This window comes from Triticum aestivum, chromosome 5B (genome assembly GCF_018294505.1).
Source record: "Triticum aestivum cultivar Chinese Spring chromosome 5B, IWGSC CS RefSeq v2.1, whole genome shotgun sequence".
Classification (NCBI taxonomy): Eukaryota; Viridiplantae; Streptophyta; class Magnoliopsida; order Poales; family Poaceae; genus Triticum; species Triticum aestivum.
The window spans coordinates 623,076,295-623,087,327 of record NC_057807.1 but is presented as its reverse complement, the minus strand read 5'-3'; the positions used below and the strand labels follow the sequence as shown (position 1 = coordinate 623,087,327).

Below are 11,033 nucleotides of genomic sequence, written 5' to 3'. Positions count from 1 at the left end.
CATGCAGCCGACTATCCACCCAGAACATGGTGGCCACACCATTCTGAACATAGCACTTAGTCAAGGCACAATTAGGTGGGATGCAAGTCAACACAATTTTCTCAGGGAATGATGATGTCGAAGGGGTGTCATTGAAATCTCTCAAGTCATGGAACCAAAACAATTATTTCGGTGGTACCCTACTCAGTTGGGGAAACTTATGAATGAAATTGAGGAGACATTTATTTTGCCGCCAAAGATCCCTCCTGTTTAGACAATGAAGCTTTGTCCTGAGCAATTAAATAGTGTGCATCGAAATAAGTCTCCTTCCCGATCTAAAAGGAAGTACGTCGCCTCTTATATATGGCATGTACTAAACCATGGGGAAGAATGAAAGAGCTCCTAAAATATGCATGGCGCATGGTATTGTCCTACACTAAACGACCGCGAGGGGACATCTTGAGAGAGTTCCAACTTGAGATGTAATGACCGAATCAATTGATAACAGGACCAAAGGCAGATACAGGAATTTAGTAGGGGAGAGTCACAGGCCGAGATGCGGTTGAGGGATGGTGGAGACTGGGAAACTGAGGGTAGCAACCATCGAAGAAGCATCATCCCATATTTAAATTCCGTCCACATGCGGCTGCTCAGAAAGAGACAACAAACATTGATGAATCACTTGGATCAAACAACAAAGAATAGTAGATTAAAGTCCAAGTGTAATAAAACATAAAGTTAGGTGGAATCAGAGGCACAAAATGATGGTAATGATGCACATAAAAAATGTGGTAAACATAAGGCAGAGTGCCAAACTTCTCTGATATATGAAGAGTAAAGCTTTATCCGATGAAATATCATAAGGCCTGTATAGCCTTCTTACACTGACTTTTGTTGATTCCAGATTAGCTTTATGAGATCCAGTAGCAGCATTGACACTCTGCAAACGACATACCACATAGGGCTTTAGGCCCACATTTCTTCCAGACCTGTAGGTCCCACGACCCTCGACGGGATAGATAAACTCAGGCTTGATATATAGGAAGTCGTGAACATTGTATGTGACATTCTTGAGGACAAAGCTGATCTCTCAGAGTATTTTGAACTCGTCACGAACCACTTCTCGCTCCTCACAAGAACTGCAAGCTCCAGTTCCGGCGCCCATTTTCGAATGTGAGTGCCCCACCAACAGCAACACTAAGATCTCCAACTCTCACACTTCTGTACGGAGCTTCTCCAGATGGTGTTTTCCCAACTGTTTGACCTTCACATTCTATTTCTTCACAAGCATATGATGATGTATTTCTAGACCGTGTTGATGCCGAGGTCCTCGAAACATGTTCCTCACCAACTTGAGCCTTCCCCTCAACATCATCTTCTTCATTTTCCTCCTGTTCCTCCTCAAATACCTTTTACTCATCATTCTCATCCCCCACCTTTGAATCCTCTGGGAAATGGGTTGCATAGCAATCACCAAATATACTGCTGACCAACTTTGTGGTTGTCGCACGCATAAGATTTCATTTGATATTGGGGCCATTTTTGCACTTGGGTTCAGGTTCTCTCCTCTCACCACTTGAGATTTATTCTTCATTGCTAGCTTTGTGTGCCCTCTTTCTTCAAACTTGTTGACAAGGCCTATGACGAAGGTGCACCATCGAATGGACTCATCTCGATAATTTGCGAACTGTTGAAGGACTATCTGTCCATGCACCACAACATATCTTCCAACAAGTGTTGCATCCATTGAAATGAATGCATGGTGCTCTCTCTAAAATTCTGCTACTCTCTTGGTAACATCGGTGAAAGAAAGTTTTGAAGCATGAGTTTGTTCTTTTAAGATGGCGATGATATATACTGACAGCCAATCTTGCTGGTTAAAGGACAATGTCACACCATGACGCATACTACTTTGTTGGCTGGAGTAACTTGTACCTAACATCATTGAAATTCATATGCAAGTTAGAGGGAGGTTTAATATCAAGGAATCACAAGGTTTCATGCATAAATAGAATGCAAATTTCAAAATATGATAAGATCTGAAATGCAAGGAAAGCAATTGTAGAATGTATTCATATAGTATACATAATGAATTAGAGCTGCAGGAGTACTTGCCAAGCTATATATGTTGGTTCGAATAGATATGTAGATCATCGAGCCACGAAATTCTATAAGACATTACTTGATTGGACTTAGATAAATTGGAATCCCTTGATCTTCCTGGTCAGATTTACTCGAGGAAGAAGATAACTCCGCTGGCTCAGCTGTTGAACAGAAAGTACCATCATCGTCTCTCATACAACTAGACCCAAAGATGACAGTATCATTTACAACACCTGGTTTAACAGGGATGAGCCCCAAAGACATGAATCTGGAATCTGAATTATATAGTGCCCAATTGTTGAGTACTCTTACTGGCAGCATGCCATCTTCACTGTCAATCATGTACTCATCCATTTTTATATTGCATGGTGTATAGTATGATGGCAATGGGTAGTCATTGGCAATCTCAGCTTGACTGATCTTGATGTAGGCATTTTTAATTTTCTATGAACTTCCACTCTTGGCTCTCAGCTTCTTTATTTTTCACTCTTCCTCTCCTTGCAACAACCTTGCTAGTTTCTCTTCTTCATCCTCGTTCTTGGTCATTCACCTGCACCTCCTTGCACCACCCATCCTTGATCGTCAGAGTTCCATGTGAGGCCAAAGATGCCGGCTTGCTGAATCCCATGCTAGATTTACACTCATTTGTTAGTGCCACAAGAGCAAGTAGTGTCGACAACATCTCATCATTGTTGTTTGCTGCATGATCCACTGCAGTGAGCTAGTTATGTACGAACTCACCGATGGATACCACATAGTCCTTTCTCACTATTCAATTGAAGCCACAACTCGAATTAATGGAACAGACAACACCAATAAGCAGGTCTTCTAGGCTTAGCAAAGGGTTGCCGCTGACCAATCTAGCTAGCTTCATGTCTTCATGTAAACTTCAACACAAACATGAGCTTTCTGGCTGAAAAGGTCAAAATAAGACCTGTAGCTTCTTGTGGACTTCACACATATATAGTCAGCTAGTTCTATTGAGAGCGAAATTACCACAACGCCTTCCTTATAGCCGGAAATTTCCGTCCCTTGATTCACTCAAATCTAATACATCGTATTCCCCTTTTCCTGTCCTTTTTGATATGACCATCAAATGGCATGACAAGAGCTGTCATGGAGACACCATCACTCTGAGACATTTCTAACGGTTGCAGATTATCATCTTTACCATGTAGGATGAAATTGATGAGTTTTCTACAGCATTTCTTATCTTCAGGTCCTGTACTTGTCAATCTAACTGCCTCTCTTTCCTCCTCAATTATGATTTCCTTGGTTGTGACAAGTGAATCTTCTTCAGATAAGTCAAATGCCTTCTCATTGAAATTCGAACAACCAACTTCTCTCTTTGGTCTCTTGCAAACAATGGCATCGTGACTAATGTTGGTGGTAACATTGCTCTCCTCAATTATATTCTCATTGTCGCTTTTAGGCTTTGTTTGGCGCCTCTTTGTTCCTAAAAGTGACAGAAATGTTGGACACATTTTTTGATAGAAATGTTAAACACATTTTTCAACAAAAATGTTGGACACACCGAAAGAACTGAATGCAGTGCAATTATGTATGCATGAGATGAATCCCATATATAAAAATATTAACATGGCGGTTTAACTACTCATTCTTTGATCGACTCAATATGATTACTAGATCGCAACGCGCCTCGGCGCGAGGGTGCCAGTCCAACCGATATGGCCAAGCAGTGGAAGGTCAAACTGCATTATGCATTAGTAGAAAGGCAAGTTTAACACATGTACAGGACAACTTAATCAGGATGGAATAAAAAAAAGTTCAATGATCAAACCCCTGATATAACTCTTTTCCGATTAACATATGATATTACTCTATATCTCAGGATAGAAATATATCTGATATTACTCAAAGAGTAGGTGTTGGTAGATACTCACAACAGTAATCACCCTGTAAAATATCTAAAAAATGGCCCTATCTACATGCCATCAGCGCATTTGTTATAAAATGTGACATGAAATACCTAAGCAAGGTTTGGTATGATAGAAACCAAAAGCAGGCCATAGCAGTATTAGTCTCAGATAACTTATTTACACTGTTTTTCGTAGTGCATAATAGTAAACTACATGGTTGACTGTTAGATATATAACTTTGTCCACACGCCTTCATCCGATTTGCTTGATATATAACTTTGTCCACACTCCTTCATTTGATTTGCTTGCATGTTGCAATGCATGGATCTGCTAAAGGACATGTCATGTTAGGCAAACTATTCAAATAGTGCGTCTCATTAACAGCGAGGAACTAATTTGGTCTGTATGAAAGAGAATCACTTCGGATAATATTAAGTGATCTGGATACAATGTAGCCTCTTTAACATAAAAGAATATAAAAATGAAATTAAATTTATTTTATCTTAGTATTCTACAAGGCACCCAGAAAACATAATAAGCCTACTATACATAGATATCCTCCAAGATTTTCTTTAGGCACAAAACTTGATTACACTATGATCTCATCTTATTATGTGCCTAGTTATTTAACACTGACAAACATGATTGATCTAGTAAAGATGCACAATTTCAGCCAAGATTAATGTTGCAAGGTAATTGTCTCGGCACCAAAGCAGTTTTTTGGCACAAAGCTCTGATACAAAAAGGGAAAGGGATAATCACAAGTGCACATCCTTCTATCTAAGGTCACATACAACAACAATTTGAACATGTACTATTAGGAAATTGAAACCTCTCTTCAGTGTATATTTACTTAGAAAGATTCTCTCTAAAATAAACCAACATCACTTATCCAGTATTTATTTAGAAAGATTTTCTCTAAAATAAGCCAACATCATTCATCAAGGCCACCCAGTTCGGCGGTAAAACCAGAGGAGAGAAAGAGGAAAAAAGACACGTATATTTATTATATTTATAATATGTACATATATACTGAGAAGAAACAAGAGCTCCGAGTTGAGGTTCTTCTTCTCTGCACCCGCCCGCACGCACAGCAAATAAAATCATTATTTTCACTAAGATCTCACAAGGGAACATGAAAAACTATCAGGTACCAGCAAATAAATAAAAGAGATCTCCCTGACCAAGCCCACACTCTCACTCTCTCTCATAACTTATAAGAAGCCAACCCAATAGTAGCCATGCAGTTGAAATTTTAGAACAACAAGCAAACACCATGATGATGCACACAATCAGGGAGGGAACCAACCCTACCAAATCAAAACACATCGGGGATTGAGAGGGAGAGAGAGAAGGAGAAGAACAGGGGCAGGGGAGGAGACCTTGATATGGCGCAGCTGGACCAGGCGCGAAAGATGTGGCCGCCGCCGTCAGGATCAGCCCCATACATGGTTTAGACATCGAAATAATCCATGTTGGTCATGTGGCACAACAAGCCATAATCAATACACCACAAAGAAACCAACAACAAATTAGTTATAAGAGAAACCAACAACATACATCACTTGACTAAATACAAAATGGAACAGCATAAAATCTGCAGTTATAAGAGAAATAATACGGGCACATGCCTTTCTTCGATATCAAACAAATATCACATATCATAAGGCAGTTATAAGAGAATGCATCAAGCTTAAACAGGAAGTCTGAGATGACAGCGCTGCTATACACACTGTATATACGCATACCTTCATTGTCGACTGATGTATATCAGGTTGTTGTTGCTCGGCCCTTTCACAGTGTGGCTAGCTCGGCCGGTTGGCTTTTTGGCAGGGCGGTGTTTCCCTCAAAATCTAATCATACAAAAAGTCAAACAAATTTCACACATCGCATCATTGTCATAAGAACATGCACATAGGTTAAATTAAGAAGTCAAAGACAAATGGATTTTAGAATCCATATGTTTAGAACAACCAACCATTATTTGTAAGACAGTGCATGCACTTTTGTGCCACAAAGCAATCTTATAATGTTGAGGGAGACATATAAAATTAGTTGCCACAAACACAGACCTGAACAAACTAATAAATGAATACCAATGACATTGCTCAGAAATTCTTCGAGATCATCACAATTATTTCAGTGCTTGCATGAACCTACCAAATGTGGTGGTCAACATTTGCATCATTCAGAACATAAATAGTCAAGTTTGATTGATACCTAATATTTTCGTAGATCAGCGTGGATGCGAGACCATATAGCTCAGCTCTAAAGTCTACTGCAATCACAATTTGCAAAAAATAATAATATTACCAGGTCTACGATCTCTAGCCCCATATCCAAGTCCGTGAAGGTCCGGGCTAGCCTATCACGACATCCATGTTTTGCTTTTGAATTCAGAGGTTGTATCCAAACAAATAAAACCTTTAGGTAAATATATTTTCGTCAAGGTGGTGTATACCGTTGTCTGAAATAATAAAAATAACAAAACAAAGATAGGAATAGTGGAAGGATGTAAATAGAAACCACGCCACAAATACAATCATTTGGTACCTCGACTACATCCCGGCACAACTAAGTCCCAGGAATGTTGAAGGTCCAAAGGGAAACGACGGAAACAAAAAACAGAGTTTGTTGGGCACTAATTACATTTTAGCACAAAATACTAATAAATACTTATGCAGATTAGTTAGGAGACCGGGAAGGAAGTACAAACAACACACATCAGCAGATTAAGCAAATACTGTAAATGGCTAGCTAGTAACCTGATATGTTATCAACTCACGGCAGTCACCAATCCAATAGCAAATCCTAACCCTAGAACAGCAACAAATCGAACGGCAACAGAAGACCTAGATGAGCACCGGTAGATAACAAATCGAACAAAAAATATTACACAAGAGTAGCGGTTCCTAGATGATGGATGCAGTAACAGTCAGAGAGAGAGAGAGGGCCTGAATATGTTTCAAAAGCAAGACAGGACAATTGATCTGCGTCAAGTTCAGCAAAAAGAGTTGGGTCATACGACACCGAAAGCAAGCCAGTGGCAGTGCAAAATAGGAAAATCTGGGTTGCATAAAGTAAATAACAAAGCATAAAGATAGAAGATACGAAAACTTTAATGTTAATCTCCATGTTCCAGACCAAACACATCATCGACAACATACTATAACTAAAACATAAAAACTTTCTATATAAACCATTTCATTATTTATAGGATATAAACATAACAAACGGGTATATATGAGGACATTCAACACCATGAAAAAAATAGAAGAATCATGTACTTAGAACTGAGATTTTCCCAGTCCCACATCAAATTTTCAATCATAAAATATATTCAAACACAAACAAAAAGAGCTATGAGCCTATGAGATGACCTAGCAGATGGTATCTTAAAATATGAAATAAGGAAACCTTATCATTGTGCAATATAAACAATATAAAAAGAAAATATATGAAAAAAATTAAAAGTCGAGGGAAAATTCAGAAACTGAAATGACATGTGAAATATATTTTTCTCTACATTCTTCGTATAAGCATCGTAAAGATAAATGTAACCATAAACTTGTCCTATTGGCTATATCCTATATATTTTCTAAAATAGAGTATGTATCAAACAGAAGTCAGAACAAAGGGAATATGCATCAAATACAATTTCACCTACATTCCTCCTGTACACATCGCAAAAAATAGTTTTGGCTTGCTTTTAATAAAAATAGCTGTGGGAAGTTACCCTACTGTACAGCTCAAAAATATATAAAGTTTCAGTGGTTTCTCTTTTGTTTGGCATGGTTTCGTATCTTGGTTTTGCTTAGTTGGCAAGCCTGATTCAACAAACTAAAAGGAGATACACAAAATAAAGTCAGTTGGTCGGAAGAAAATTTATTATGGAAAGGAAGCATCTTGGCCAAATTTAATTGGCGGGAAAATCGTAACAATGCCATCGTGATAAACTGCTTTCACCCACGATAACAATCCATCGTTATATACTGCTCATGTGGTACACAATTTTCTAGTTCAACTGCTTTGCATTTTTGACCCTAGCTATTTGCTGAAAATTTTGTTAGGGAAAAATGATAGAACATACGCACATGTGGATCCTCACCTTTCTTTATGTCTATGCATGTGAGGAACAAATTAGTAGCATTCGTACCTTACTATGTTTCTCATTATCTGCACCCAACTAACATAAACACCAATCACAAGCCCCAACTGGTTTAGAGATTCATAATCTAGTAGTGCACCAAAATTGAGCAAAGGCGAGCCAAGGTGAAGCACGCACAACTGCAGACAACAACAAAAAGACATGTCAATCAGTCAGCCGTTAAACCTTAAGATGATATTAACACTATGATGGAACTTCATACGATGAATAAACAATGTGTTGGAGGAATAGAGCTCCACACAGTACCTCTAGTGCTAAAATAAAAAAATAGTGCAAGAACAAGATAGATTTAACTCTTCACTAAAAGATAAGTAGGAAGGAGCGACTGATGATATAATGAAGAGATTCAGTCAACCTGGGTCTAGGAATTAGCGTGCAAGGGGCCATTATTTAAATTTCTCTTCTTGTCTTCAATCAACCTGGGTCTAAGAACACAAAATGAGTCTAGCTAACTTTTTTTAGAATTACTAATTAAATTTTCCCTGAATGAGTATAGTCCTTGAGAAAAAACTGCAGAAGTAATTATTTAATGAAAGCATTTTAGTATTGTATAGATGTGTTTGTACCACAAACATGAGAAGAGGGACCTTACAGTGCTTACCAATGCTAGGGATCAATGCTGCTCATATGACAACATCATTCAGACGAACATGCTTGATACCCAATTACGCGTAGAGAAAGAAGTGGTAAAATGCAGAGTATGCAACTGAACATAGACAGCAAGAGACTGAATGGCAAAGACATTTCTGCAAGCAAGTCGAGAACGAGAGGGCATGGCAATGGCAAGAGGAGGAGTGTCGGACCTTGTCCTTGGGGATGACCTTGACAGCGATGTCCTGGCCTTGTGCTCGCCCTTCTAGGCCTTGGCGGCGCAGGTGTATCCTAAGTGGCCACATCCGACCTCCTTGCCGAGCTCGTACTTGGCGAAGAAGTGCTTGGAAAAGCTTACTCCCTTGTCCAGGCCCAGCTCCAGCTCGCTGCCCTGAGGTAGATAGATGCCTCCACCAACACGCCCGGGCTCGAGTTCATCCATGGCCACCACCGCGCTCACCAACCCCTTCGTCGCCAGGCTCGGGAAGGGCAGAGTTGGCTGCCATATGGCTGGATCTTGCCGGCTCGAGTCGCACATCTAGGCGGAGGAGGCGAAGGGAGCACGACCGGGCAGAGTAGGCGAACGGCGGCAGGAGAGGAACGGGGAGGAAAGGGGGACAGGGGCGCGGCGGCGGCTGAGGCTGAGGCTGCAAGGACCAAGGAGCGACGGGGGCGGCTAGGGTTTTCGTCGCGCGAGGGCTCGCGCCCCTCGACCCTGAGCTTGGACGGGCAGGGCGAGGGGGGCGCGGGAGGGGAGAGGAGGCGGCGGTGAGGTGGGAGAAGGGGGGCGCGGGGGAGGAGAGGAGGCCGCGGCGAGCGGGACGGCCGGGCGAGGCGGCGGGGCGCGGGGGAGGAGAGGTGGCGGCGGCGAACGGGGCGGCCGGGGCGGGGCGGGGCGGTAGGGCGGGCGAGACGGCAGGCGGCGGGACGGGCGAGACGACGGGGCGGGGCGAGCGGCTAGGGTTCATCAAGGGAGCCGGCCCTTTTATACCCCCGTCACGCGAAATTACGAAAATGCCCTAGTCGGGGCATGGTATTTACATTATGTTGCCATTACTATTCAGTCCAGCAGTGTTTCTTCCAGATCCGACGGCCCAGATCCTCCCAGCTCACGATCCGAAGGCTGTAAACGCATCAAGGAATCGAGATGGACGGTCGGATCTTCCAAATCGCTGAGGAGGCTTGTGGATGCATCCTTCTCTTATTTCTGGATGCTCGCTTACTACACTCAGTGGACATGTAAAATATATTGTTGAATGATTATTCAATGCATGAGATGGAAAATGTACCAATAAATAACAATGGTGTCCCAATCCATAGTTTCATATACTACAGCGCACATCAAACTTATAAAAATAATAATATTATGACCATGTAATTTGCTATAACATGGAGAAGTGCACTGTAGCCGAAACTATAGCATTTCCAGGATTAAGTTTATCTAAAATTTAGGAACCAAAATAGCAAGGTAAGCACATATATCTGCAGTACCAGCAGAATGTGGAGAGTTTGACATAATTCCCTTGTAACGTTTAGAATCAAGTAGATGTGTTAATTACAAGTTTAGATAAATGTAGCAACGAAATTATAAAATCAAGAGTTTAGCGTTACACCGCAAGACAACAATTCGTTAACACATTTTCAAACAAGCACATATATGGCAGAGCTAGACCGGGTGAACGCAAAAAAATGATGGGGTGGAGAGGGGGGGCAAAAAACTTACCTGGCCGGTTCAATCTACCTATCTCCACAAAGGCTAGATCACAATTCACCACGACAGAAACAAAGACTCCTGCGCAACATAACAATAGATTAGACTATTAGAGAAATATGCTAATTAGAAGTTTAGATGCGAAAACACATATCTATGCAAAAATAACTAGATGCGACCATAAATCAAATAGAAGCACGTCCACCCAAATTTATACTACGCAAATACAATTAGCGATGCCACCATAAATCGAGCGTAGAAGCTTCACCCAGATTCAAACCAAATAGGTGACGAGGCGTGACCATGTGTAAATCAGAAATAGAATCACAGTAAGCCGGATTCGAACCTAAAGGGGTGATGAAATGACAAGTACACAAAGCCATAACTAGAAGTAGAGCAACCAAGAGCAGATGGACAAAAATGGGGAGAGGCACCGATGCAACCTATGGGCAATTGGGCACTCAACTCCACATAAGAAAGCAAGATCTATAGATCTGCAAGAAGCATCCATCAACTATCGGCTACGAGTTCAACAAAGGAGTGAGAGCGTTAATTACCTTGGCGGTGCAATCTACATTAAACCCATTCATCGTCGCGCAAA

General features: G+C 41.1%; 2 protein-coding genes and 1 pseudogene across 6 annotated transcripts; all 3 read right to left on the bottom strand.

Moving 5' to 3' along the window:
• Window positions 1–200: 200 nt before the first annotated feature.
• On the bottom strand, window positions 201–2,436 carry LOC123115121 (DNA (cytosine-5)-methyltransferase 1A-like; annotated as a pseudogene).
• Window positions 2,437–2,994: 558 nt separating this feature from the next.
• Window positions 2,995–5,682, bottom strand: LOC123113709 (DNA (cytosine-5)-methyltransferase 1A). 3 transcript variants are annotated; one of them, XM_044535015.1, is made up of 2 exons: window positions 5,345–5,682; window positions 2,995–3,538 (listed from the first exon to the last, which is right to left on the bottom strand). In XM_044535015.1, exons 1-2 carry the CDS (start codon window positions 5,421–5,423, stop codon window positions 3,120–3,122), a joined length of 498 nt encoding a protein of 165 aa, XP_044390950.1. In that variant the 5' UTR covers window positions 5,424–5,682; the 3' UTR covers window positions 2,995–3,119. The 3 variants fall into 3 exon arrangements, 1 of the variants encoding a protein (XP_044390950.1); XR_006456156.1 differs by lacking the exon at window positions 2,995–3,538 and adding an exon at window positions 4,088–4,292; XR_006456155.1 differs by lacking the exon at window positions 2,995–3,538 and adding an exon at window positions 4,088–4,289.
• Window positions 5,683–5,688: 6 nt separating this feature from the next.
• LOC123113710 (uncharacterized) lies at window positions 5,689–9,554 on the bottom strand. 3 transcript variants are annotated; one of them, XM_044535016.1, is made up of 4 exons: window positions 8,934–9,554; window positions 8,119–8,249; window positions 6,728–6,779; window positions 5,698–5,815 (listed from the first exon to the last, which is right to left on the bottom strand). In XM_044535016.1, exons 1-4 carry the CDS (start codon window positions 9,024–9,026, stop codon window positions 5,768–5,770), a joined length of 324 nt encoding a protein of 107 aa, XP_044390951.1. In that variant the 5' UTR covers window positions 9,027–9,554; the 3' UTR covers window positions 5,698–5,767. The 3 variants fall into 3 exon arrangements, 2 of the variants coding, with proteins under 2 accessions (XP_044390952.1, XP_044390951.1); XM_044535017.1 differs by lacking the exon at window positions 6,728–6,779 and having other exon boundaries at window positions 5,689–5,815; window positions 8,934–9,542; XR_006456157.1 differs by having other exon boundaries at window positions 5,700–5,815; window positions 6,276–8,249; window positions 8,934–9,546.
• Window positions 9,555–11,033: the final 1,479 nt, after the last annotated feature.

Excerpts from the sequence above, each read along its gene's own strand:
- LOC123113710 (XM_044535016.1), bottom strand. The coding sequence starts at position 9,026 with ATGTGGCCACTTAGGATACACCTGCGCCGCCAAGGCCTAGAAGGGCGA. Across the intron at positions 8,250-8,933 it reads AGGTCATCCCCAAGGACAAG|TTGTGCGTGCTTCACCTTGG; the intron begins GTCCGACACTCC and ends TGTTGTCTGCAG. Across the intron at positions 6,780-8,118 it reads ATAATGAGAAACATAGTAAG|GGTTAGGATTTGCTATTGGA; the intron begins GTACGAATGCTA and ends TTGCTGTTCTAG.
- LOC123113709 (XM_044535015.1), bottom strand. The coding sequence starts at position 5,423 with ATGTCTAAACCATGTATGGGGCTGATCCTGACGGCGGCGGCCACATCT. Across the intron at positions 3,539-5,344 it reads TCCAGCTGCGCCATATCAAG|GAACAAAGAGGCGCCAAACA; the intron begins GTCTCCTCCCCT and ends TGTCACTTTTAG.